We start from the raw sequence: 27,587 nt of genomic DNA on the forward strand, positions 1-27,587 counted from the left end.
AAAAAAAAAAAAAAAATATATATATATATATATATATATATATATATATTGATAAAGAGCAATGTACAACAGTGTCGTACGTTATTTTCTTATGAATAATTCGCCAACTTTGTGTTAACATAAAGGTGACAGACATGTATCACGTTTCTGTTGGCCAATAAATGTATGAAGACTTTTGGCCATTAGGAATATGATACCTATATCAGCTACGTTGCGTGCTACTTTCAGGGCTCAAAAATCATGATAGCCTCGGAAGGCGTGTGGTTCTCCGTAGTTTACGCCGTTTTTTGTCTATGTGTAATAGCCCCTCCTAGTGAATTTGTTCAAGCGGGACTCACGATTTCTCAGCTTTTCAAAGATTTACTGGGAGATGAAACCACAGACTTTATGCAATATCACCTCAGACGAGCAGCCCTTACTACACTTATACATTCGGCACTTCCTCTTGGTAAGTGCATTTTTACTTGTGTTTTTGAAATTTTGCGCAGACACATAGCTTAAATTTCCAAGCTCTAATATCCCGACAAATATCTCCAATTTTCCATTTCAGTTGCATTAACAAATCTGTATTGTTACAGGTTACGCTATAGGGTTATGTGTCTTTGAGTTAGAACCGGCTGCTAAAGATGGGCCTGAGGGTACGTATATGGCGCAATCTAGAAATGTATGGACGGCTCTGTTTGTAGTCTCGTTGTTATTTCTTGCGTCTACTATGCATCGAGTTCTCCGCTGGCATTTTTCGGAATGGAAGGAACATCCCGTAGTCAAGGTATGTGTGCATTTACTTGTTGTATGACGATATACACCGGCGCCGAAGTAATAACTCGTGCATGTACAATAAATGACCATTAAGAGAAAATTATAGTTCGTTTGCGGTTGTATCGCATGTAAAATTTGAAATAGAAATGTAAAGAAAAAAACGTTTTTTAAGAAACTCGAGGGCTTTTCAAACATTTAATTCAGCCTTTACAATACGGTTACAAATGAGAACCAAAAAAGGGGTCAATAAAGTAAAAAAAGGAAAAAGTAAAACATTTCAGCGGTTTCCATAACTTAATTATTCGGTACGTATACCAATAGCTTTCTGAACCTATTGTAAGTTTTTCCAACCAAAAAAAAAAAATGTTTTGCAGGTGCTACATATCTATGCAGCAGAAATTGAAGGAAATTGGCTTGAAATTGCCGCGAGGATTAACGCGGAATTCAGACAGGTATTTTAAACTGAAATACATAAGGCCTGCTTACTGTTGACTAAAGCACCGGAGGCCGAAAAAAAACAATCTGTGCGTTTAATCGCTTTTTCAATTTATCGTAAAAAAGGCCAAGTTTTATTAAAAATGTGTGAGATCGTAAAAGACCAGTACATTTGTTGACAGTTTGAGTATTTCTTCTAAGTATTGCCACGTTCGAGCTTTGGTGTTCTGATTTTCTTTGTAAAGCGAGTGTCCGAAACCAATGAATTTCACAAACAATGTTTTATGCTTGCGATCGACACAGTCCGTTTATGTTGTGTGACCTCATTAGGCTGATAAGTTCATCTCGCAAGGTGGCATAACGCGGACTATCGTACTTCGAACCTGGCTATTACGTGTGGGACCTGACGACATCAAACTGATTCAAAATGCCGATGCAAAACTTCGTGTCGTTTCAAGTGCCGAGCACCGGGTGTCACATATAAATTCCACCGGTATGTAACTTGCTTTCTGCTGTCGCTGTTCGTAGCATAAAACTCACCATTGAAATTGAGATATTGCTATTAGTACTGTTTTCACTTTCGACTTTGTTCGGTTGTTCTAGGAGTGCAATGCTTAGATATTTCCGTGCAAAGTCAGCGACCCGGGGTTCCTTCATTCACAATTCGAGTGAATTCTGGCGACTACGATCAGCTTCGCGCACGTTTGCCTCTTGAGAATGTTAAAAACATACCGATCCATCGCAACCTCGGAGACCGTTTCATAGACGCCTTTAAAACTGTTATTTCACAAAACCCACCCCTTGAGGTGAACGAGGTACGGCAAGTAAAATGCGAATTAGACATGAACAATATTTTCATAACTAAGGAATAAACATTAATTGAGGATTGAAAACAATAATTGCCGAAGCATTGTGATTGACGCGTACACGTACTGTATACTTAGTCACATATGCCTAGAAATTATTAAGGGTTTCGAGCAAGCTTTAAAAAACCGACTGTCATGGAATGTCATAGAGGTCCTGAAAAATATTTGATAAGAATTTTTTTTGTCTTTTGAAGTAAATTGGCTACTTACGAAATTATTAGTAATTAAAAGAATAGCTCATTACTTGCGAGTTACAGCTAACCAGTCACAATCTTCGTTAGTTGAAATCACGTTTAGCGGAAAACTTCCAAGAAAATAAGAGGAACGTAGATAACCAATACCGTATAATACTGGATTTACTCTTTAGCAAACGATTTCGCGAAAATGCAACCAGTACGAATCCAACTGAAATGAAATTCCAACTAAATGAAACTTGTATATTAGAAAGCAATGTTATAGCAAAAACAACCCTTACCTGTAAAATCAATTTATTAGTACTGTTTAAAGCAGATAAATCTTGTCAAAAGTATCTGATAGATCTAACCTGTAATATTAAGGAACTTCATAGCTTTTTCAATGCTTTCTCAAAAGATTAGCATCCTTGTAGTGATAGTACTGTTTTTTTTTATAAATGCATTACCTGAAGACACGGCGACCAATTATTGTTACAAATCTTAAACAAGTAATCTTAAAGTTGCGCTTGAAAAACGATTACGAGTCAGTTTTAAATAGATTGATGATTCCCCGGAGAGCCGATTTTTCATAATTCCATGCTAAATATATGAATTTTACAATTGTTGAACCATAAATCAAGCCTCGTGGCCCGTTCAATTTTTTAGTTGATTTGTTAGTGTTATTTTCTACCACAGTCTGTCTGTATGGCCCTAACGGAACGTTTTACATCATTTGGATTGTGTAGGAACCAGAGTTTTGTATTGGATGCATGCAAGATGTAGCAGATGTTACCCTACGTCGATCTTGTGAAGGAATTTTAAATCCAGAGCAACAAGGGGAATCAGGTACGATTAAATACATGTTTATGGGTATCGTGCCTTCTGAATCAGCACACCATATATTAAAGCGCTGTCACGTATTTTAATAGGTGTCTTCGCGCCGGGTAGTTCAACACGTTCTGCTTGCGTAGGCTGTCTCTGCCGGCCTCTATGGTGTTCGTCCTGTTTAGCTCGATGGTTCGTTGCTAGACAAAATCAAGACCAACCCCATACATGGCTCATGGGAAAATGTCCATGCCCAAATTGTCGGTAAGTGTTCTTCATAACTAATAAGGAATTCGTAATATACATAGTACTGAATTATTTATAATGGCACATATGGTCGATTTCAATAAAGCGGAAACCTTTCATCCTCTGAAATAATTGGTGGTCAATGACTAAGGTTGATCGAAAAATGCTACAGGTGTAGAGTGAAGTATCCTAGCAAGTGCTGAACCTCACTTCAATCAAAAAGTGATTTTACAATACATCCATTTAGCTAATCCTCAGAGAGTACACCATACGTATTTCGTCCCATACACATTTTATTATGAAGATAGCTACTTTAATTTATGCATGTGATAAGGACATGTTTACTCTTAATTAGCGTAAATAACTAAATACCCTCCCTCCCACCCCCACCCCAAGATAGTTAGTTGAAAAAATAATAAAATAAAAGAGTAATTATATTTTATAAAATAATAATATTATATTAGAATGTTTGCTGATATTTTTCTTCCAATTACAATTTATGTCAATTTCTGCTTTATAGTATAACTTCTATAGAAAATTTTGAATACGTGCTATTCGCAGATATTATCAAAACCCCCGAAAGTTACTAAATTGGGTTATAAAGCTTAACGCTAATACCCTAGAGTTGTCACAATCTCAGCAAACAGCATATAGCTAAAATTGTCTATCATAAACGAATGAATGTATCGTAAGTAGCGTAGATTTAACAGTAACGGCCGGGATTTCATTGTACCCTGATGCTAAACCTTTGAAGAACGCAAAAAGAGATCAAGAAGGAATCAGGGTCGACCAGCCAATCGCCCAATTAGGCAGCAAACCAAATTAGGTTTATTTTATAATACACTAGAATCAAAATTAAAATATTAGAAAATTCAAAGTATATTCAAGTTAAGCATCACGGCATAATTATTATTTTTTTTATAAACATAATTTCTTATAAACATTTATTATTTTGGTTAATCTAAGGGGATGAATTTGCATTGATAACTGTGCGATAATGCAGTGGCTTGTACGTTACCGCCGACCCTTATAAAACGTTAACGATTTCCTACTTCGACTGTTTCAGTTCAACCTTCTGTTTGTTGGACGTACGCCCGCTAGTTGTGCAAAACTATCAACGGACAACTCCTGACAAGCCGTAGTTATTGCTGTACATATCAAAGGAGAAAGCAACTGCCACCCGTGTTTGTGTTCAGTTTTCAGCTTGGAAAGATTGAGCCGGGATTACTAACGTTTTCTGAGATTTTAGACACACATTATTAATTCATTCACTCAAAGTACTCAAAATTCATGCACCACGATATCTTCAACTCATAGTACACTGTTATGCAATCATATGTATTTGTCGCTCGCGGTCCTTGTTGTGTTCTTTCAGTCGTCATCCCAAGTATCTTTTTTCTGCTGCTCTTGCTGTTTTGCTTGCCGGCGCCGTTCTGCAAGAAAAAAAACAATATATTTATTTAAGTTTAATTTCTGTATACTATTAATGTGTCTTACTTGTGTCGATGTTAATTCAGACCCAGTGATTACACGCGCCTCATGTACAAATATATATACATATGATAATATATATGAACATTTTTTCAACTTATTGTCTTATTGTGTTAATTATTATCTAATTATTAAATAGTAACTCGCGGCTTTGGCCGCGATGAATTTCACATTTTGCTCATAACGACAAAAGCTATGGTTTGATCGTAATGAAATTGAAATTACGCTACTGTGACAAAGGTTTCAGGTTTATACATGAAACAGCTTTACCAACCTTTAAGCATTTAATGTCAGAATTTTTATATAAGAATCTTTTAGGTTTACCAACCTCTAGCTTCTTTGTGCAGGAGTTTTTCTTTCTCTCTTTCCTCGCGGCTCATAGAAACCGGAATACCTAATGCACCAGATACAAGTCGTTTAGCAATGAGAGAGCTGGTTTTAGGACGAGGCTTGTGTGGTAGTTCTAGGCCTGCTTCCCTTGCTTTTGCCTTCGAAGATTCCGAAGCTTCGTTTAATGATCGCCGTTTAATAATCCCATCCTGTAAAACAGACGAAATATATAAGCAATCCCATCCTGTAAAACAGACGAAATATATAAGCTGTACATAACGATAAGAATTATCGAAAGGCATAACGATATGCACCATCAGGATATAAGATAATGCCTCATACTTATACATCTCAAAAATTATATGAAAACATCTGACGTTAAAATCTTAGAAACCTGTTATTTAAAAAAATATCGTAATAGCGTATTAACCATATAACAACTTCTTCACAATAATCAATATAGAAAACAACAGCACCAAGCGGTTATTTAAACACAGTTAAACTAGACGAATGCAAGCATGTGCATTTACATGGGAAGGATTCCTTGAGTTCGTTATGAGGGTTAAATGAACTTTGATCGAGTTAGCCCCGCGCAAGAAAGTACCAACGAAAAATGCTACGTACACTACTGACTAGCTTGACGTACCATCAGTTGACATCGTTAAACGACATTAATTTCCCATACAGAGATCGAAATAAACAGTGTGTGCTATATTTCTTGCCGATAGTCAAGACGCACTTTTATAGAGCTCGTGTTAGTTTTCGAATGCGTGTTTTGCGACGACACATTTAAGGCACAGATACGCCATTGCAATACTCACAGCTTGCGCCATTACACGATAATGTTGATAGCTATCGTCCGTCTCGAGACATCTGGATCGTCCGCATACAATGTGTATAACACATAGTAATATGAGACTTCAGATCGCTCCTACGAAAGACTATTGCGACTTTCCAGTGGGGCTAAGGACACTAAGAACAACATTATCTGTCTTCTAAATAGTTACCCATCCATGTTGCTGATCTTTACTAAAAACCTTGTACTTCTTTCATTAGCGCAGGATCGAAAACCAAAAATCACAGAAAAATTTTAGGACTTAATACTATTAATAAGAGTTTACCAATCTACACAAAATAGATAACTTATAGCTTCTAAGAAAATATTGTATATACCGTCGACCAATGTCTAATATAGCTATCTACCAAATCTTTTGCTTCATGTATCGAAAGAAGCGTACGCCAAGCACTAATTCAGTGGCGTCACTGAAGAGCCCACGGATGACTTCCCGCGCCAATTTCATCGCGCGGTATTAGAAATACTTTAGAATAGAAATAATTTTGCGCGCTTTACTTAGCAGTAACAATGGCCTTTTTAAAGCATGTATCAAAGCATGTACCGAGTTCATGCACCCTCATGTATACTTATATTAGTTATCAACCACTAATATTTCATCATACATGAAAATACAAAATGATTCGAGTAAACAAACTTAATAAGCCGATAACACTAAAGATATTTAGGTTTAAAAAATGTAACGTTACTGCTAACTCAAATATGTTAATGTTACAAAGTGCAATCGAACCAAATTCCAGCTTTGTTAAGTCACTGTTTAGTCTACAAAGCTAACATGTCGTGCTGTAGCTATTGTTGTGCATATGCCTCCGAACCCGTCAACAAATGGTGTCTTTAGAGAACAATCTTATTAACAGATCTTTATTAAATAGTCCTATGCTGTAAAACTAATATTGCTGGTAAGAAAAGTAAATGTCTCAAGTATTTACGTTCGGCATTATTAAGCTGGCTCCTTTTCACCACGAAGTAAAATCTCGGTTTTGAACATAGACCACCCCGTATGTCCTTAGTTAACAAAAACGTTACCACTAAGCATCACGAGGACAACACTGTCGGTGTACGTGGCGCTACATGCGTTGTCTTTACGGAACAATAGTTACACTTTCAAAACAATTAAAATGTAGTTTAAGTTCACTAATATACCTTTACGTTTACATATACAGGCATATAGGTGATCTAAATAATATCTAGACATTTTTCAGCAGGAAAAAAAGACACATTTAAAAATGCGCTACCTTCACGACCATTATCATGTATTTCGTAAAACTGACGAACAAAATAATGCTTTGCTTATGAATACTTTAGCTTCTCATATCACGGTAATACGAAGAACGTTGTTTTAAAATAACTGGATTAGCCTAGCACAGTAACATAGTTTACGCTGCACTATGTTATTGAACGGATACCTGACATAATTTGTTAATAGAAGCCTTAATGGACAGAATCGTATGTGCTTCTAACACCTTGCCCCTAAAAACGTTACAGGAATACTTACAAGGGATTTACAACGAGAAAAGTCGAGTCAAACGCCAGATTCATTGAAATATATAAACTTATGTAGGGCAATAAACTGGGGTATTTAAGGAATAATCGGACAATAAACTGGGGTATTTAAGGAATAATCAATCAAAATCAGAACAGACAACAGCAAACTACATACACTACCTTTGTCTGATTAAGTGCGTTTCGTGCTGCTGCAGTTGTGCTAAATACTGCCAAAGCATGTTCGTCGTCGACCCATCGAATTTCAGGAGATCCGCCGACACCCTTTAAAAATGCCACTAGCTCGCGGGTTCGGAACTCGGCAGGGAACCCATACAGTTCGAGTACGTGACCCATTTCTGAAGGAAGTCAAAGTGAAAAGGTAGTATTTTTGTCGGGTACGTCACTAAGTTTAATTCGTAGATCGTTGAATAAACATGGAGAAAAGCAGACCACAACGAAAGAATATATCTTCTGCCCAACCTAAGAAATCAACAAACGGCCAGATGAAACCGGCTCAGAATAAAATTAAGTCTTACCTGCACCATCCTTCACATCATCGAATCGCCGTTTATCTGCATCAGCTGGTGTAAACTCCAGATAGTTAATAATCTTTGGTCGAGATACTTTCACCTTTCCTAATGCCAACTCGAGTTCCCGCATAGCTTCGGGACATGTGGGTTCGCCGGCATCATTGAATTTTGTTTCCCAAGAATCCTCCTCTGCGGGTAATGCTACATCGCCATCACAGGTGCTAAAAAAATATTAAGTCGTTTGATTGGCGTCGTATCTAAATATTAAAGGTGCCTTAAAGATACAATTCTGTAATCTAAGCTCGCTGGCGATTTCCAACTTAATATGATTCCAAAAACATAGTTAATCTTGTTTGTAAACGCGTTTTTTTCCCATGCTTATTGTCATGCATATGTACTAGAAAATACACACACCTATAAATGCTGCGGTGGACTACTTTTATAAAAAAAAATGTCTGTAAGCAGTAAATAAAAGCAGATATTACTTACGCAAGGTTCTAGCGCTTTTATAAGCGTCAGGGTTGTATCTCTACGCGATCAAAAGAGAATCTAAGCTAAAGTCGTTCACACATACTTGCTTTCTGCGTTGTTTATACCTTAAGCTAAGGATACTTACAGATCGTCAGTAAGGGTTACATGATCTTCTAGCTCCTTTTGAATATTTCCATAATTATCTTTTGCTTCGGCCATTTCACAACTAACTGTATTCTCATCTATGGTAGGTTTGTGCTCGCAATGCGTCCTTTTAGTTTTCATACGTGCCTTTGGGGGCACGTACAGTTGCTTCTGAGGAAACTCACGTCTTGCACCACCGTTCCTTTTAAGTCAAGACAAAATAGAGTAAACTATAGTAAATGGAATCGTGACGAAATATCTATTGCCAATCATCACAATTTCCTTATTTACAATAGTTGAGATAGTTAAGCAAGAGACATTTCATAATTAGACTGTACTAAGTATTTTTGTACATGGACCAATTTATGCATTTAATACAAAGACTGAAGTAGGTTACACTTATCGCTTAAGTAACTATTAACCGAACACAAAATTAAATGGTCAAGTTCACTAACAACATAACTATACATTGTTCCTTTTTCCAATTTCTATTCATTATCATGACGCAACGTTATCTTCTTTTTTAAATGGTAAAGGCTTTTCGACAAATTAGGATTCGTAAGCTAAAGTTAGCATTCCTGTATCCTATATGTCTGTGTGAATTAGTGTCTGATTTAAGTTATCGCAACCATAATTTCACTACATTATATTACACGAATAATAGAGAATAGAAACGTGCAAACTAACAGAAAACAAATTACTTGTGAAATTAATTAATGTAGGGATATATTCTTAGTGTATTATAGGTAGAATATTTATGATTACAATAATGGTGTAATAAACACATACAACATAAGTAATATTATAATCTGTCAATAAAACTTCTACCTTTCCAAAAGGCTCAAAAGCTGTGAAGGAACTATACGCTATTTAGAAGCTGTTACAGTGAATCAGAAAGAGATCGAAGAATTGCGAATTCAGAATGTAATACCTCCGCCAAAGAGACGCTAATCCACAGACAAATACTAAGCTGTTTCGTATTCGCTGCTTCACAATGCAACGGTAATAGATGTATGCACGGTTTACCTGAACCAAAACATACATGTATTTATATACATTTTTTACATATATATATAGTTTTTATAACTGTAAACCTGTTTGAAAATAAACGGTCACATTGAAATTTACAATGGTACAATAACATTCGATCAGACTTATCCAGACCCACTCTTTTTCCACACATTCCGGTTTAAAAAAATTAGGTTGAAATAAAAAAAAAGCCTTGCTATCTTCAATGGCTAATATAGTTGACTGGTGATATCTAAGACAAACAAAGAGTCAAACAATTAAGAATCAAAACTTCCTCTAGAAGCATCTGTACACCGACTTCTGCAAACAATAAAAATTGTAATATGTAGAAAGGCATACAGAAGATAGGCACATTAGAAGAAAAATAAAAAACTTTCTGTGAAGCCTTGTTACTATTTTTTTTAACTTAATAGACACTGTCCAGCCGAGACAAATTGCCAAAAAAAAATTCAGATCTTACAAAGCTTCTGTAATATAAACAAGCGGCATGACTCGAATGAGCTCAAATCACCAAAGTCTGTCTCAACGGGATGATAAATATAGAGGATGCGTCCACTACATCTAAAATAACCGACGTCAATTTTTAAATTCATATATTACACTCAGAAATGATCAGCTTATGTGCTCCCTTAATGTGTTGGCGGACACACATGTCAATTTCTCCTGTCCAATATAACACTAGCTATGAGCGTATGTATAATCTAATCTCAAAAGTTCTCATAAGGACTCAAAAAATAGAAAGCTTGTTTTTGATTAAGTGGCTGTTGTGACTTTATGCCCTATCTTCTCATATGGTCTTTAGTTCAACACTGCGTTGATCACCAGTTGTTCACAGTTCGAAAAAACATTTCACTATGTTGGTTCTGTGACTGTCTCATTTGTTTAAAGGAAGCGCGGCTGTCATCATACTTGCTGGGTTATCTCATTTTAAACGAGATTTCTGCAGCAATGATATATATTTTCTCGCCTAGAAGTGTTTTTGGCAACGAAGTTGCTAGAAAGGCGCTTTGGCTTTATTATCATAAAGATTCACCTTTATGATAATAAAGCATCTTCTAAAAATCAACTCAGATCCTTGGGCTATTTTTCTTGTACTTGAAAATTTCGTAAACGTACGACAAGCCTTTGAAAAAAAGAGCGGCGAAACTCCCTATCGAAATGTATTATCAGGCATGCATTTTTTATTTTTCTACGTTACTTTTTTAGTCTTTTAAATCCTTGTTCGATCGTGGATTATTTGCGTATATATGTAGAAGCTTTCCTTGAATTCTTCGAAGGCCACAAAACAAATGACAACCTATATGATATCTAAAATGAGATGCTTCCTGGCTGTATAATTTAAAAATTCTTATTAGATTTAGCTGATGCGCCATTAACATTAATTAAGGTAGATAGTACGCTGGATTATTTTTGCAAAGGCAGAAATCTTTCAACAACTACACCTTGCGAAGAAATTTAGGCGCGGCGGAGATCATTTAAATGAATGTGTTACTAATGCAAAGGGTATGTTCATAATGATCAAATGGAAATAAAAATGAAGAATGAGCTGGTATTGAAAATTTAGTAATTTAAAAAGACCTTTGATATGCGGGAAATCGAAGCCGGGTCTTCATGATAGTTTAACCAACGCTATTTTTATTTGCGTGAGCCTCACATGTGTAATATTGCGAGTTCAATCTTTAACTGCGACTCGGTATAGCTAACTAAATTACTAATACCTTTTCAGATTTCTTTTCATAAGCAGACGATTGTCTGAGGGATAAGCTGTATCATATTAGGACGTACATCAATCAGGTTTTTAGATTAATCTCTTAGTAATAAAAACCCTATTATTGATTAACAAAATGTGTACCCTTCAAACTAACCCGTTGCCGGCCTCCTTTGTGGTAAGTTTAGAGCGCGTTTCTGGTGACGAATCTTTTAGTGCAATACTTCGACATTCGTTTTGCTCGGGAAATTGCACTATCTCGTGATTTCCTGTCGGCTTTTTAGTCAAACAGGTGAGATCAGAAAAGTTTTCCAAAACCTTCGCGTGTTGGCACTGTCCGTTCTGGATCGCTCTAAATCATAAGAAAAATAGATTATTCTTATTATTAGATAAGACGCTTAAGGACTCAAAGACGCTTGGGTTGGCTGCAGGTATTAATATTGAGCATTATATCTCAGTGCTTTACACGTTTAAAAGCTGTTCTCGTAGCGGATGACTCTAATATTGCAACAGCGCTTATCAAATATGCTCTAATACTTAACACGATTACTTGGCCATAGCAGAAGTCGTGACCAGTTCTAATTAGTCCAACTAATTAGGTGCAGCAAAAAAAGACTGCTAATGTCAAACCATTCTAGCTATTTATTGACGGGTTGAGATATCTCAATGTTGACACTTCGGAATTGGCAATAAGGTCTGTGCCGTGATGACGAATTTCGAATATATTATAGTAAGGATTTAATGATATTCATGTTGCCCAAACGTAAGTGAGCGGTGAGCTTAGATTAAAAACAACTAATTCAAAAAGATACTAAATCTTAGTTGAGGAATTAAAACCAATATCTCAGTTTAAGTGCCTGATGCATTTGCCCACTCACCGCCGCAAAAGTCAAAATCCAAACAAGTTTTTTTCTGAAGATTTCCTCAGCCATTAAATCATTTTATCATTTAAACTGCGCCAAGGAAAAGAAATTATTAATAAATACAATAATTCAACAATTTTTATAATTGACATATTAGAAGTAATTCTGATTTTAATACGTTAATCAGTTTCCGCACAACCTTTCTTGAACATATGTTAGTTAAAACAACGGATTTCAGACTCCTGGTATCATCGTCTTTTATCACATAAGTCGTAAGAAATATCACACACTACCCTATAATGAAGTACGTGACATCATTCATACTGTGATTTGAAACACTGGACGTAAGTTTATTTTCAAAGATGTAGGAGGAATTTATGAACAACTACGTTAATTATCGCATCATTTTCTCTGCAAAAATGCCATAAAACTTTGCCTGAAATGGTTATTCTCTTTGCTAAAAAAATTTGAAAGTAGGTGAAAATATAATAGGCAATTAATCAACAAGCACGGGGTTACGACGTACCGGATCAGGGTTTCTCGAAAGCAAATAACTGTAGCCCTGCTATTACCTTCTCCGATCGAGAAAGTAACCAACCTCCAATACTGTTTCTGAATTAAACTATGAACTAAAAAACGACGGCGAGGCGACAACGAAGGCAACAGTAATACTTCATCTTCGCAGGGGCTGAAAAAAATATAGTACAAGCACGTGTATGAGATTAGCTTGAATAAATGCCAATTTAGCTGATTTTCAGCAGTGAAATTTAAAAACTAGTTGATCCATCGGTGCTAATTATTATATGAATAAATGAGTCCAGTTGCACGATATACTCATACGTGTTAAAAAGTATTATTGAAAATATTGGGTAGATACTTCAAATATGTTTCACACTAGGACTATATAATACTCGTATGATTATTATGTATGTAAGTATAAATGATTTGTTTCGGTACAGGATTTGTAAACCTGAGTTGGTGAAAAATGGACGTAAATCATTGAAGAAAAATTACTTTTCTAACTGTAATATGCGAAGCTGATCTTTGATATCGGCCCTTAAGGCATCTTTAGCTTATATGTTACGCCGGTGTACTGTTTCAGATCTTATTTCCTAACTTCAATGTTTTCACTTAATTCAGTTATTAGTTAATAAGTGAATACGCTTGCATAAGTTTTTAGAGCTATTAAAACTCCTTTTAAACTGCACAAAATACTCAATGACATTATTCTTGCCTAATTTAATCATTTTAGTTGCCACGGCATTTAATTTTTACTTTGATAAAAAAAAACTTTCTTTATTCACACAAGCTTCCTTTGACAACACGCGGATTTGAACTAAACCTACTACCAAAATGGGTCACTTAAGTCTTCAGTATTCTAAGAAGGATTACTGCATCGCGCTCAAATTCAACCCAACTTCTACTATTACAAAGCAACAGGCAAGACAACTGTACACTAGTTACATTATCCTTAACGAGGAAGGCAATATTAGTATGTAGTCAAAAATATTGTAAGCCAATTAACCAACTTGTTTGACTCGGCGGTTTCGCATAAACGGGTATCAGATATTGATGTCAACTTGGCTTTCTTGCTCACGAACGAGGTGACATCGCAATCCACCTGATAGAGAAGCGCGCGCTCCTCGACCGTCAGGTACCGCCCTCCTAGCTGTACAAAAGGCGCCGTCGAAGACGACTTAGAACTATTAGATGTCGCCGCCACTTTGATCGTCTTAGCAATGCACACGTTAGTTGGCAATAGTTAATCTGTTTTAATAACACAGGAGACACAGAACTGACGTCAGTGTCAAGCTTATCAATCATTTGTAAAGTTACAGCAAAATTTCATTATCACGGAAGGATGTTTCATGTATCGAACGAACATGCGTGTGCCTGATATCACAGACTAGCGCAAAAGGTTTACGGTCGCTTAGTATTACGTTTGGCCTGAATAGAAATAAGCTAACACTGTAAAAGTTCCGAAGTTTTTCATTATAGTTTATACTGATATCGGAGCGAACTGACTTCAGGATCCAACCATTTTTTATCACTCTTGGAAAAAACGTCACAAAAATTACACTTGTCTGTCTTTGTATACAAACAGCCGCACTCTGTAGGAGAGGGCCATTGATTTGCCTCGCCTATTTCGCAAACCGCGGCATTTACAAATGATTCGCAGAAGCGAAGCGTTAAAAGATGTCTGAGGTTTTGAAAGGTTTTGAATTCATTCAACTTTCATCACAATCATCACAAAACATTAAATATAAGCACTACATATATATAGGGTAAGTTTTGATAATACGTGTGTGCACGGGTTACTACAAAAATTTCAGATGAAAGAGAAAATGAATATCTTCTTCAGAATTTCTATTTCACTGCCAAACTACATTTTGGGTACGTTTCGATTTGGTTTTAGTGAAAACCGCTGTTCCTTCACAACGAATTTGGCTAAATTCCGCAGCGTAATTTGTGCTTTAAATTTATATCGGACATGATTTTTTAAGGACTGAAATAGAAAATCAAGTTGTCCTTATTTAATTATGCTTATAAAATGATTTTAAGTAATGTAAAACAATCTATTGTAAGAGATTTGGTTTTTAAAAATCTAGACGGTTCAGAGATAGTCTGGACCACTGAGGTTGACTCCCATTATGGGCGGGACTCTCATAACTTTAGCCAAGGAAAACGTAGGAAAAAAAATGTGATTATTAATACCATATTCTTGTTCGGTCAGTAAAATATATTCCCAGAAAATCCGAAAAATATTACTTGATTGATTGATTGATGTAATAAATCACATGTCTATGTAGTAGCGTCATGAATATTTCGTGAAAAAGGTGCGTCAGCCTTTACTTTTATTGCTGATACTGATCTTTTTCTTTGTACCGATACACTACATCCTGGTACCCATCAACTCTGGATTGGAGTGACTTATTTCTGTATCATCAGAGAATAAAAAGGCTTTGATAAACTACAACAAATTAAGCGAATATCTTAAGGCCTGCCTTACTTAAAGCCGAAATTTTGAAATACTTTAGGTAAAAAAGGTTTCTTTAAAAAAAGCCAAATTATTTAAGATAATTGAATAACATAATTCTTTGGAATTATTGATGAAGTCCTCGACTAAGCAATTGAATTTATTTGGAATGAGGTCCGTGGTAAAGGGTTTGATAAAATGGGGAAAGTCGCATTGCCACAAAGTCTGTTTCTTTATTACTGGTGGCCCATGCAATGAATTAGTGTGTTGAAGGTAGTTATGAGCATTTACCGATTGTTATCCGTAGGGTCGGAATATTATGCGCAGGTTCAAAATATTATGCGCAGGCTCAAAATATTATACGCCTGTTTGAATATTACGCGCGGGTTAAAATACTGCGCGCGGGTTTGAAATATTATGTACAACTTTAAAATGAATGTTTGCTGTAATATGCAGAATTCCTGAGTTAGGTGGTCCGGCGTGGAAAGCTTTGGAACCTAACTGAAGAGAAATATATGGCCTAAAGTATATGTATTTGGTGAACGAACTCTTGTTTTGAATCAAAGGGAGCGCTGCTTGCGCAAGGTCAGCCGGAAGCCCTGATCAAATGTTATTACTTCTGAAAAACCGTCGGATATGTAGAACTTCGCAGCACGTACTAAAGCTTTCATGACGACCTCGGTCCATAGCCATAGGTTAGGGATGTAATAACTAGGTGCTGGTGTACGCAGCCTAAATAGCCGAAGGCGTGTATATCGACATCTGCTTCCATTCGTTTGAACCAATTCCTAGAAAGGCGATTGGTTGCAGGGTATTTCGGGTGCGGGTATAACCATGTGTGGCTATAGCACTAGAGAAAAATTTGTTTTAAGCATACTGAACAGGCCATCAAGGAAAAAATATTCCGGAGGGCCGTAGAGAATCTTCCACGGTGTATTTTGGTTAAATAAGACGAATAGACTTGAATAAAAAATATTGTACTAAATCTGAGACCACATTCACTGAAACACCGATTACAGGAATGCAGTATCGATTATCTTAGCTTTTTTCAAACAACTTTTTTCAGTTATAAAAGCGTTTGCTACCGTTTCCATTGCTATCGTTACTATACACGATTACTTGCCTCAGTCGGCTTAGGCTCAGAGGCAAAAACGGAACAATTTTTAGCGTAGCAGGAATCAGAAACGAGTTGATGTAACCTTGCAATATAAATCATGTTTCTCGTTGCCAGGCTAACCGAGCTCCGCTAAAATTGAGTTAATAAAAAGTTTAATCCCAGCGCAGTTGGGCTTGATAACAAACTGAAGAATGGCAGAAACCGGGTTAACAATGCAGTCAGTGGTAGATGCTGAATAATTCGCTGAACTCTAGATCAACGATTCTAGAAACCGTCAAGTAACTTGAGCTTTAGCTAAACTCGTAAAGCTGTCATATGTATAAGTATTGTACGTATGGCAGACGTATGGTATAATACATTAAGTTAACTAATTAATGCCGAACGAAATGATTAACTCAAGAGCGGTAAGAAATTGCACATTATTTACCGATCTGGCAGACCAGGCTTTTGTACAAAAAGTAATTTATGACCAAAGTCTTGCAGCGCGTTTTTGAAATTCGTTGTAAGAATATCTTACGTGTGCTTATTAAAATATTTGAATTGGCAAACCTTTACATTTTTGGTTCCACTTTTGAGTTTACAGTTATCATACAATCTCTCTGCTACTATGAGGTTTACGGCATGCGTCTGCCTTTTTTTGGGTGTTGCATATTATTATTGTATATGTAATCTGCGAGGTTGCCGTGCTTACCGTGTGCCCTAGTGTATGAAAAAGGATTAGCTTACAACCGTATTTTTCTATAAGGGGACGAAATGATAGAATGCGAGCTACAATCGCTGCTACTGACAACAAGTCAGTTTTTCCAGTAATGGTTCTGGTTGAAGTAATATCATGTTTATATAAAGAAAGGATATTTATGTCATAAAATCAAGGAAGACCTCAATATAATCATTAACTGAAATGAGTGACCTATAATTTTGCTTTAACTGTTGCTTAGGTTGATGGTATGATTTGCAATCACAACTTATGCAAGTCGTTGGCAAAGGAGAAGTAGCCAAAACTGATGAAATAAAAAGAAATTGTCTAGCAACACTACATCGCCATACATCCCAATTGTAACTAATATACAATAGAATGAAACAGAACAGATCAAAAATAACTATAGGTTACATTCTGTCGGACATGTGAATGCGACAAACACTACCCTTGGTCCTTCATTACTTATTACAGTACTTAGGTCCATTCATTTCTAGTTTATATCCCCTCGCTCTAGGTTGGCTCGCAAAAGGGGTGACCAATAATCATCAAATTTTTTATGTTACACACAATAGTTGTAACAATGTAAATAACTATGTTTTCATTACCACTAGAAGAAACTGTTGTCTCTTATATGTCGGAATACACGTGAGTAGTGCGCCAGCGCATTACCACGTGAATACCACGAATAATATATCTAACTTAGGGCATTCTTGTTGCAAAAACGAGGCGTCACGTGAATAAATAGAGTGGCGGCGCTAGCTCTTTGTAACTACAATCGTAAGAATGGATATACTAAATATTGAACACACTGATTTATTGAAAAACACAAATATATAATGGGTAGATTAATATATAGTAGACTATATTAATCTACTATATAGACAGACAATAATATGTACAGTATAATACAGAGTGGTTGTATAATACGAACATACAAGCATGGAGAAAAATAAGTACAGCTGAAATGATCCACAGTCTGCATACTGCATCACCATTCAAGCAGGCAACTTCATCGAACATTGTCAATTTTACACTAAAAGCCACATACGTAAGCTGATTTTTTACTCATAATTATCAACACCATAATGAAATTCAGGTATTCACCGTTAATGAGGAATCACTTGTCTTTGACAAAGAAGATGATTTAGGCATACAATTGTATGTTTTTTGTGAGCCTTTCAAGGAGGTACGGCCTCGCACTTCGTAACCAATTTAACAATCCGGACCACAGGTCGTCAGAGAAGTTCCTGCAATCGATAATTAACAAGAATTATGACGATGACTTTATTAAGTAAGAAATCTGAATATTCTTAAAAATAAGTGTTTGCAAGCACGATAAAGAACTGCGATATAAACTTCAATGCGCAAAAAGGAGTAAGCTTTAGATAGATTGCAAACAATAGATGTAGCACATAGGGAAATATCCGAGGTCATAAGTCAGTGTGCATACAGTGGCATTTATTGCTGCTTTCACTAATAATGCCAGATTTTCCCCGCAAATATTGCATCACGTGAATTTCGTTAAAGAAAACTGTGCATACGCTGCGGCTGTCTCCACATCAAGTTTCCTGATCCGATAATGTGGTTTGGCAAGCCGGGTGTGAAAAGGGCACTGTTCGACGTCCTGAACCAACTCGATTACCCGATCTGAGAACAGCAAAAGCCTAAAATATTAAACTGGTTATTAGATCATCAAACCGATTGGTAGGCTTTTTGTTGACAAAGAAGGTCCAAATATCCCTAGCCATATAAGAAACAAACTATTTCAAGCTAAAATTTCATGTACTATAAAATAAATTAAAAAACGATTTCTATAAAAGAGCAACAAAATGAAAGATTCTGCCTCTTCCCAGGCAATTTCACATGAAAGCCTGCTGTGTTTAGCCTGTATTTCACACATTGTGGGGAACTTCTTAAATACTTTATGTATGGTATTACAGCGTGAGAAGACAAAAGTCGTAGAAGAAGTAATTCAGAGCGGAAGATTAATGCATAATTGTAACAGTATACCAGAGTAACTGCCACGATGTTAATATGCTTCCTCTTTCTAGTTCAAATTCAGCTAGGTATGATTCCAGGTCAGGTACTTAATCGAAAAACAATTATATTAAACTACAAAATAACGGCTAATAGCGCAACTTTAACTTGAACGGATGGTTGTTCGACTCAATCGGTAAGTTCGCCGAAATGCATTAGGTATTAATAAAAGCAAATAGTCGCAAACTTACCATTGGCTTGCAGCAATTGGGTCAATAATTTTAGTGGCTCGAAGTGCCATTTGTAGACACCGACACTTAAAAAGGTCATCAGACTGTAAAGGCTCTCTATTAACGAGGTTTTTAATAAGTGCACACGTTAACTGCATCCAAAGTATATCACGACTTGCTCGGCCTTTGCCACGTTTAAATGACAATCGTTCCAGCTTCACACTTTCAAGTGCGAAGCTGGAACGATTGTCAAGAACAGGAGATGTCGCGGGTTTATAAGGCTTGATTTGTGATCGCAGCTTAACCGGAGATCCCTTCTGCTTTCTGTGCCCTAAGACGGCCAGTGAATGGTACTTTTGCCTCTTTGGCTTCGGTGTAACCAGTGTAACAGGTGCTGAATCTGAGACCGTTATTTGGTTAGAACAGCTCACTAAGTTGCTACCTGGGGCAGCTATGTTAGACAGGTCTGTTAGAACATCTAGAATAACAGAAGATAATTAAAAAATATATTAAATGAATCTGTATATTGAATAAAGAGAAATGCACACTAGGTCCAGTCCTTTTTTGTTCCTTTGACTAACGGCTGATTTTTAGCTTCTACTCCATATATATTAAATTAGTCCACATATGAACCGTCAAATACCACTACGGGGGTCATCCAGGAGGGAGTCCGTGGTGTAAGTAAGCTAAACCCGCAAAAATCAAATCTTTGTCTCGGCCCCAATATAAAATGCTATATGCTACGTTTCCTTCCATCGCGTGTTTGGTAACAACATGTTATAGTAACAATTTGCCAAAGCTGAAACTTGAACCAACGATGGCGGCATCTATGTGGCAACTCGAAAAGATGCCCTCAAAATCCTTGTTACCTCCTCAAAACAAATCCTATGTGTGAACAAGTCTAACCAAACTGCTTTTGACTTGAAAACTATCTAGAAGAAAATATACAATTACTCTGCAAATACACTTACCTTGCATACAAGTCTCCACGCTTGTTGTTGTATCTTTCAGAAATTTACACGCAGCGAGTGATGATCTCGTTGGCGTGGAGCACGTCCTCCCCACATGTGAATGCCCAGTCAAGGTTCTTTTCACCAATTTGGCTCGTTCCTCGAGCACAGAACCGAGGGTTTTTACTTGAGAACGGAGGCTGCTTGTTCTTGAGACTGAAGGCGATAGCGCATCCATCAAACCAGGACTTTGATAGAAACGCCGACGGCGACTTAAGGACGTCGTTGAATTTGATACATTTGAGTGCGAATTGCATAACAAGGTAGAAGACGACACATAACAGTCAAAACCCTAGAAATACAGAATGTTAATGAAGCTTAACCTGTTTTACTTAAAAGCATATAAAGGGTCATATCACGAGTTGAATATTTTATTAGCGAAATGGCTGATGTATTCTGTTATTTAGGTCGAAAGAAAAATCACTACTTTGCGTTTGACTTATACGCCTTGAGGAGCTTAAGTAAAACAAGCAGCTTACTACATGAATGCCTTAATGACGACATTTTGACAATTGTGTTGGTCACTATGGTGTTTAAACGAAAGAAAGAGACTAAAAACGAATTTTGGACTTACTGGCGATCGGAGAGAATTGAGTCTTTTCAACATACTCGTCCGAAATTCAGAATTGAACGAGTCACTCTTGTTCAGTTGTGACTGCTGTAACAGTCCTGGCATGGCTATCGATGAACGACGTTAGCCTGCAACAAGTTATAAATTCAAATAAACATTTTTTTTTATTTACGTACGTGCATTGCTATACTATTATAGACAAAGTGCGAAAATTCTGGACACGTGACGCAGTATTTCTTTTTTTAATCTAATAAACAAAATAAGATTTGCTTTGCTTAAAATATTTTGGATCATTTCTGCGCTTTTTGAATTTTATACAAAGGTAGACTGCTTTGCTGCAGCCTAAATTAAAGCGCCAGCCGTGAAGGAAGAGCTATTTTTCAAGATTTTGTGTTACCGAAGAGCATTTGCCTCTGTTTCAACGATACACTTCCAAGCAAAACTGGTAACCTTCTATCAGAAATGAACATAAGCATTTAATTATAACAACCATTAACTCTACGACAACAGATATAGGACTAAATATTTATTAATTTTTGAAAATGAATTTTTAGTTGCCAACAACAAAACAAAATGTTTGTTGAAAATATAGAACAATTGAGATAGGCCATGCTCGCTTGTAAAGCAAGGCAACAACAGTATTTAATGAATGAGATTTGTAATCGTAATGTGAAGCCAAGAGAACTTGAATCCATTAAACACGAAAGCTGCTATAATATATGACTCAAAATTCCTATATTAATTGCTTACGGCTTTCAGCTGGTTACGATGAAATTTGAAAACAACTTGAGTTTTTGAAAAAAAAGGTTTATGATACCCAAAAAACACCTTTAGAATCAATAACAACGTAACTCACTTGTCTTCGGAAAAAAAAAAGAATATTTGCACAACCGATATCCAAGCGTGACTGTTTTCAGTGATATGAATGAATGAATCTGTGTTTACCAGAGAATACCAAGTAGTGTGCGAATTCTTCGGCTCTAGTTCCTCGCGGTTATTTCAAATTGCGTCATAGGCTCCCTGCGCTTGAAACTGACTGTTTGCGGATTACAGGTTGTGCAATGTATACATATTTTAAGTGAGACAAAAAAATGTAAGGTTAAAGTCAAGACCACCTGTTATACGTGTCTATTAACTGGATATACCAACTTAATATTATCACCTATGACATTTTATAGATATTTTTAGGAGAGGGGTGGTGGGGTGCAATTGTTTTGTAATAAGCGTTGTATATAACGGGATGTAAAGCTCAAATGAAAGTTCACTACATTTTTTACAGAGACATTTTACTATTGTCAAAGAAGGAACTAAATTTACAATTTGCAAAAAAGCGTGCCTAATGCACTCCGTTCCACAAAGTTTACACTTTGCAGGTCAGTTTAATAAGAAATTATTCAAAATCATGTTCGCTTTAGTTAATAAATTGCCGAATTTTCCATATAGTTTTTGCCATAATTTTCTTTAAAAATGAGACCTGTTTTGAGAAATCGCTTTCTTGGGTCAAAATATCTTTTCTATGAAAAATATGCTTCTCAAGGAGCAAGATCATTGAAATAGGTATGCTATTGATGTATGAGTATTATTATTAACTTACTAGCGATAACCTGGACAAAGAGAAAATGAGTTACAATAGTTTCTTTAAACCTGTATCAGTGAAAAAATTATGTTTTTGCAGATCAACCGAGACGGGACCTTATTTTACAATGGTCAAAGGTTACATATGAAATGAGTGAATAAACAAGTCGCTAAACGAAGGTCCCCTCCATGTGTGAGCTTCGATTACCTTATTCATGCTCTTTACTGTAGGTACGTAAATACGGTGTATAAAAACGTCGGTGAAGAAACAACGAATAAAAACAAAATGAAATTTGAGAAGGTAAATGGTGGATAGGTAATTTTTTAATCTGCCGAAGTAAATATTATTCAAAACGGGTGGCTAACTATTCAAACATGATGGACTCATTCAGCTTGTGCAATAACAAAAAAATTTTAGCAAAGAAGAACAAAGAAACACAAATTTAATGTGTTTAACGATTAAAAATTACATACTGTAACACAACAAGTAGAAGCATCACTACACGGAGTATTCTAGCAGGCTTTATTTGGTACTGTTTATAAAGAAAGATCGTGTGTGTCAAGAGTTTAAAACATTATATGATCATGAACATCAAGGTTTTTCTACTGCTAGTATATTAGAATCCTGGTGGCTGATGTTATTGGTAGAATCAGCTGGTTTAGCCGCAAGCTGTCTGCTTACTAGACAAAATATTATGATTTTCCCAATAAAATAAAGTATTGACGAACGCGGCGCGCTTATAGCTTACGCAAAGTATTTCCTTTATATTACTCAAAACATTCTGTTTAAGTACGGTGCAATTCTAAACGGTGTTGTACAAGTGTGTAGTAGTACGTAACAAGAATTCGTAAGTCTTTTAAAATCATTCTCCTGAAGGGAGTTGAGAAGATGGGCCTAGACACAATTCAATCAAAAGCTCAGACAGCTTTCTAGGTTGTTGTTAATAAAAACCAGTATCATAGGCAAAACGGTCCACAGCGAGGACAGAAGATGTCAGTATTGCTATTTTTAGAAACCGCTGAACTATTTGCATACCTTATGACGTAACTTAGAATGTGACCTATCCATATTATAAGGATAATTTTTTTAGCAGCTGAAATTTCATTATTATATTTAACATTTCGGGCAGTCGACAAAGTTTAGCAAATGAAGAGACGCTGATTCAATCTTGAGTTTGTTTAAAGGTTCAGAGTATGATGATTCATTTATTGCATCATAATAGAGTCCGAGTTATAACATAATTATAATGAATGATTTAACGAATGTATATAATCTAAAACATAAAGACCATAATGTGGACAGATCTGCTTCTGTGTCGTTCGACGCCTGCTGGATACGATAATAGCCTCACTAAAGGGTAGAATTTACATTGACACAGCAACTTAGCATCTGCCCTCATGATAAAACAAATTTTTATACTGTGGGCCATTTTGTTAGTATTTGGTAATTGTTTTAAGATGCCAAAAATTCGTAACAACATGGGCAAACAGTAGGCCATTCACTCTCTGTTTCATTTCCTCAGATTCTGTTTTTTACCTACGAACACTTTGATTCGTTTTTAAATACGTAGAAAAACCTCATAGTAACCGAAATCAAAATAATGTATTTGGTCCTAAAAAAAATTTGGTTAAAAAAATCGAACCAATTAGCAAAGCTTAATTCTGATAGTTTCTCAATTCAATTGGCTTTTTATAAAGTGTGTTAGACATTGCCTATCATTTTTTGACTTAAAGTACGAAAATTAAATGTGTAAGCAACAAAGCCTTGAATGATCTGTCTATAGTTATCCACTATTTGTTTAACATTTTTGCTTAGAAGTTTTTTTTATAGCAGATTGGTATAATCTTACCTGTAACGATGTGCCTTTTCCTTTGCTAGATGATTATTGTTGGAGGAAAATAACTTAGAAGGCTTTATATTTATAGATGAAAAATCACCCTATAATACAAATACAGAAGAAAAAAACTTAGGGAAACTTGATTACTAAATGCGCAAGCTAACAGCTTAAAAATCCATACTTTACATGCTACGAACGTCAATGGAAAGTTGCACTATATTTTTCAATTTTGGTAAAACTGGATAGTCTTAAAAAGATTTTCAGCTTTAGTACCTTATTTATTTACATAAAAATAAGGGTTCTTGACTTATTCTGGAATAAAATTTTGATCGAATAGATGGTTTTGACACTAGTCCAGCTTTAATGTTACTAAGAATATATCCTTAAAGTTAAGCCTGACGCTCCCGACAAGGATTGTTTGCTTTTTACAACTATAATGTATACTACTGAATATTAATTGTGCACAAATGTATCAATAAATAAGTGGAAATATCTAGGTTATACATCTTTTTTCTCAGTACCAAAACTTTTTGTCCCTTTTTATGAAAAGACAGGAATTCTGTTAATCTATTCTATTGTACTTATCTATATAAACTATTAAAATTTGGTACTTGTTAGTCCGACCCAAATCATTTACGTTAAGTAATCGCTTTGAGTTAATCTTTCCTGAACTGGTAGGATTGTGTCCTCGGGTGATCTGTGAGTAAGATTGACTTGACTGGAGCTTTCCATCCGAAGCAAAGTCAAACATATCCGTTAACATAAAACAAAGACATGGCAAAACAGGGTATCGCGTATCTATTGGTAACGTATCTGTTGAATTAAATAGAAATAAATAGAGAAATCACGTGAAAGCTTATAAGATCTTACACGTAAAAAGTTTTATTCGCATCAAATTTGTAATGCAACCAGGTGTACGATGCCGAAGACGACATAGATGCCTATGTTTAAAGTATACTATGTTGCGAGCTATTAGGCTTTGTGGAAGGGGCAACTATTGCGTTCGGTTTTAAATTCATGTCAGGCTAGGTATACAATATCAAGGAATCAGATAGCTTAGAATAATCAACGGCAAAGCATGCGCAAGGTAAAGCCTATGGGGGGTTCGGATTCAAGTTACATCGTGTTACGAGCTTTTAAGTTTCGAGTTTGCCATAGTGTAAAGGCATATATTAATCAATGGTAAAGCGGACATAGAGCGAACTCTACGGGTCCATTACTAAATATAACGGTATATTTGTAAATATATATTACGTTAGGGACAAGATTGTGCAAATCGGCAACAACCGGTCCGAGGGTATGTCAGAAAGCGGTAAAAAGTTTTGCGTGGAATATGCAAAGCGAGGAGCAGCGGCCTGCAAAAAGTGCAAAGTGAAAATAGACAAGGGACTTCTTAGGATTGCCAAGATTGTACCCAATCCCTTTACTGACGGCGGAAGTGAGATGAAAGAATGGTAAGGATCAGCAGAAAAATTTCAACTATATCATTATTATATTTCGTGTGATGTAAAAAAAATACCATATCTGTTTTTTTCACATTGGTGAAGCGTATCTAACTGATTGTTAACTAATATCAGTTATAATTTTACAAGTATAGCCTATGTTCCTAAATACCTGCAGTAAATTAGTTAACCATTTTGAGAACTTCTTTTTCGTTTCCGTATATGATTCTCTTAGTACGTAAACCAGACTGACATTTGAGTTAGATTTGACAGCGTTACGATGAGGAAAAATTCTGCACGTTTCATTTCCGAGCGCCGTTGCTACCGGTTCCTAAATGGTCATATAATTTTTAGTGACATAAAGATTTAGGTTTAGATAAAGGTTTAATGGGTCATTCTATTTTTCTGTTGATAACTTTAGTATTGTACAAATTTCAAAAAGAACTACAAATCCAAGGAATTTTAAGCATGTTTACTTAAATCTTACACCCTATTTAAAGCGAACTGATAATTATCTAATAATTGCATTGCCTCGAAATTCAACCTAAACATGTGCATTCGTCAGCAGAAGGCAACTTTTTCAGTTTGCGATTTTTCTCGACTGCCTTTTTCTCGAATTCCTATAAAACAACATATAACAGTGCCATCTTTATCAGATTATACAGCTTTCTTTCTGTTTATGTCAAAATCCTGACAACTGTGTTTTAGCAGGCCAGGACTGATAACTGATAATTAATAATTTTTTTTTTTGTCAATGTGATAAGTAAAAATTTGTGTACTACTATGCTCGTAGTTTTGATGGTTTTGGTCCCGTCAAATTAGACACTTTTCCACACAAATTCGGCACATTTATCCTGCAGTTTATGGTAGCAGATCGTCAAGTTGCTTTTACCGACAGTCACTGCATGTGTTTGGCAGAACTGAGGCATAGCACCGAGCCTCACCCGATTTACGAATAGCATGTCCTGAAGGCTGGTGCATTAACATATGGAGGCTATATTTAACTCAAAAATATCGTCGCCCCTCTATAAGACCACTCAAATCGTGAATGAATTCTTGTAATATTTACGGTTTCTTCAAACGTTTTTTTAAAGGTGATTTAAAAACTTATACATAGCTTGAATGATGCTGATCTCTGTTTTAATTTACGTATAATTAAACTACAAAAGAGCCTACGTAAAGTATTTAACTTTTATTCCCACTACACAAAAATTATTACTATTTTGGTTAATACACTGCTGATAACGATAGACTGTTGATTCACAGATTTCAACAAACGTTCAGACTTTTCAGTGTTGCCGGTATTCGGGCGTAGACTTATCTTTAAAATGTCTCTGTAAAAAAGTTCATTGGCGTCAGGTTTGATGAACGGGCAAGGTACAGGACTTGCCCTGCTTGGGCAAATACCTGCTTGGGAACTGTGCACATCTTTATAATAAAGATGTGCGCAGGTGCTTTGTCAGACCTGTTCGAAATAGAAATTGTCATCTTTATCTAAATCCTCCCGAATATGGAATGAAGCATGTTCTTGCAATAATTTCCAGTAAGTGGCACTAGTTAAAGTCTTGTTAAAAAAAAAGTCTAATTTAATCACAACGTGTGCATTTTTTGACCACCCTGTATATTTGATTTTTTATCTTTAAACGTCCATATAACGGAATTCAAAAATGCATCTTATAGTTAGGCAGACATCATTATATATATAATGTAAAAGTGGAAACGTTTTTAATGCAAACATACTTTTATGATAGGCAGGAGTCATAAAGTATTATAAAGCGAAAATTGTATAGAAGTTGTATGGCACGCGCATAAGTATTGTTTATTCTGACTTCTTCACTGTAATTACTAGAAGTCGTTTAAGATACGCATACCAGCCTCTAAAGAAAGGTTTTTTAGGGTTTGGTTTTTACTTTCATGTATGTAAAGTGAGTAGAGTTTATAT

The 27,587-nt window shown here is 35.9% G+C and overlaps 4 protein-coding genes across 12 annotated transcripts in view; 2 read left to right on the forward strand and 2 right to left on the reverse strand.

Annotated features, from left to right (window-relative positions):
- LOC111267058 (E3 ubiquitin-protein ligase TM129) overlaps window positions 1–4,896 on the forward strand; it is a 5,464-nt gene extending 568 nt beyond the window's left edge. The window contains exons 2-9 of the mRNA XM_022845029.2: window positions 229–448; window positions 579–769; window positions 1,134–1,211; window positions 1,525–1,687; window positions 1,798–2,009; window positions 2,980–3,079; window positions 3,163–3,322; window positions 4,371–4,896. Of these exons, the coding sequence (XP_022700764.1) occupies window positions 241–448; window positions 579–769; window positions 1,134–1,211; window positions 1,525–1,687; window positions 1,798–2,009; window positions 2,980–3,079; window positions 3,163–3,322; window positions 4,371–4,446 (1,188 nt within the window). The 5' untranslated portion in view covers window positions 229–240 and the 3' untranslated portion in view covers window positions 4,447–4,896. The remainder of the gene's footprint in view (window positions 1–228; window positions 449–578; window positions 770–1,133; window positions 1,212–1,524; window positions 1,688–1,797; window positions 2,010–2,979; window positions 3,080–3,162; window positions 3,323–4,370) is intronic.
- LOC111267046 (coiled-coil domain-containing protein R3HCC1L) lies at window positions 4,084–13,969 on the reverse strand. The gene is made up of 8 exons (XM_022844995.2): window positions 13,738–13,969; window positions 12,735–12,896; window positions 11,503–11,697; window positions 8,610–8,810; window positions 8,000–8,214; window positions 7,644–7,819; window positions 5,124–5,334; window positions 4,084–4,737 (listed from the first exon to the last, which is right to left on the reverse strand). Exons 4-8 carry the CDS (start codon window positions 8,747–8,749, stop codon window positions 4,676–4,678), a joined length of 804 nt encoding a protein of 267 aa, XP_022700730.2. The 5' UTR covers window positions 8,750–8,810; window positions 11,503–11,697; window positions 12,735–12,896; window positions 13,738–13,969; the 3' UTR covers window positions 4,084–4,675.
- Window positions 13,970–17,799: 3,830 nt separating this feature from the next.
- LOC111267067 (uncharacterized) lies at window positions 17,800–22,856 on the reverse strand. 4 transcript variants are annotated; one of them, XM_086971172.1, is made up of 6 exons: window positions 22,840–22,856; window positions 20,794–20,918; window positions 20,181–20,511; window positions 19,231–19,687; window positions 18,544–18,666; window positions 17,800–18,249 (listed from the first exon to the last, which is right to left on the reverse strand). In XM_086971172.1, exons 2-6 carry the CDS (start codon window positions 20,893–20,895, stop codon window positions 18,147–18,149), a joined length of 1,116 nt encoding a protein of 371 aa, XP_086827298.1. In that variant the 5' UTR covers window positions 20,896–20,918; window positions 22,840–22,856; the 3' UTR covers window positions 17,800–18,146. The 4 variants fall into 4 exon arrangements, with proteins under 4 accessions (XP_086827298.1, XP_022700778.1, XP_022700787.1 ...); XM_022845043.2 differs by lacking the exon at window positions 22,840–22,856 and adding an exon at window positions 21,647–21,736; XM_022845052.2 differs by lacking the exon at window positions 22,840–22,856 and adding an exon at window positions 21,541–21,678.
- The window catches only part of DNAlig3 (DNA ligase 3), a 40,363-nt gene continuing 35,299 nt past the window's right edge, over window positions 22,524–27,587 (forward strand). Inside the window, exons 1-2 of one of the 6 annotated variants that reach the window (XM_022844914.2) lie at window positions 22,524–22,596; window positions 25,463–25,657. In XM_022844914.2, the coding sequence (XP_022700649.1) occupies window positions 25,503–25,657 (155 nt within the window). In that variant the 5' untranslated portion in view covers window positions 22,524–22,596; window positions 25,463–25,502. Of the gene's footprint in view, window positions 22,597–23,051; window positions 23,214–23,243; window positions 23,359–25,462; window positions 25,658–27,587 lie in introns of those variants that run through there. The other 5 variants (XM_022844908.2, XM_022844900.2, XM_086971162.1 and 2 more) reach the window with 5 other exon arrangements.

The sequence above is a fragment of the Varroa jacobsoni genome, unplaced genomic scaffold, assembly GCF_002532875.2.
Source record: "Varroa jacobsoni isolate VJ856 unplaced genomic scaffold, vjacob_1.0 scaffold_121, whole genome shotgun sequence".
In the NCBI taxonomy this organism is placed as follows: domain Eukaryota; kingdom Metazoa; phylum Arthropoda; class Arachnida; order Mesostigmata; family Varroidae; genus Varroa; species Varroa jacobsoni.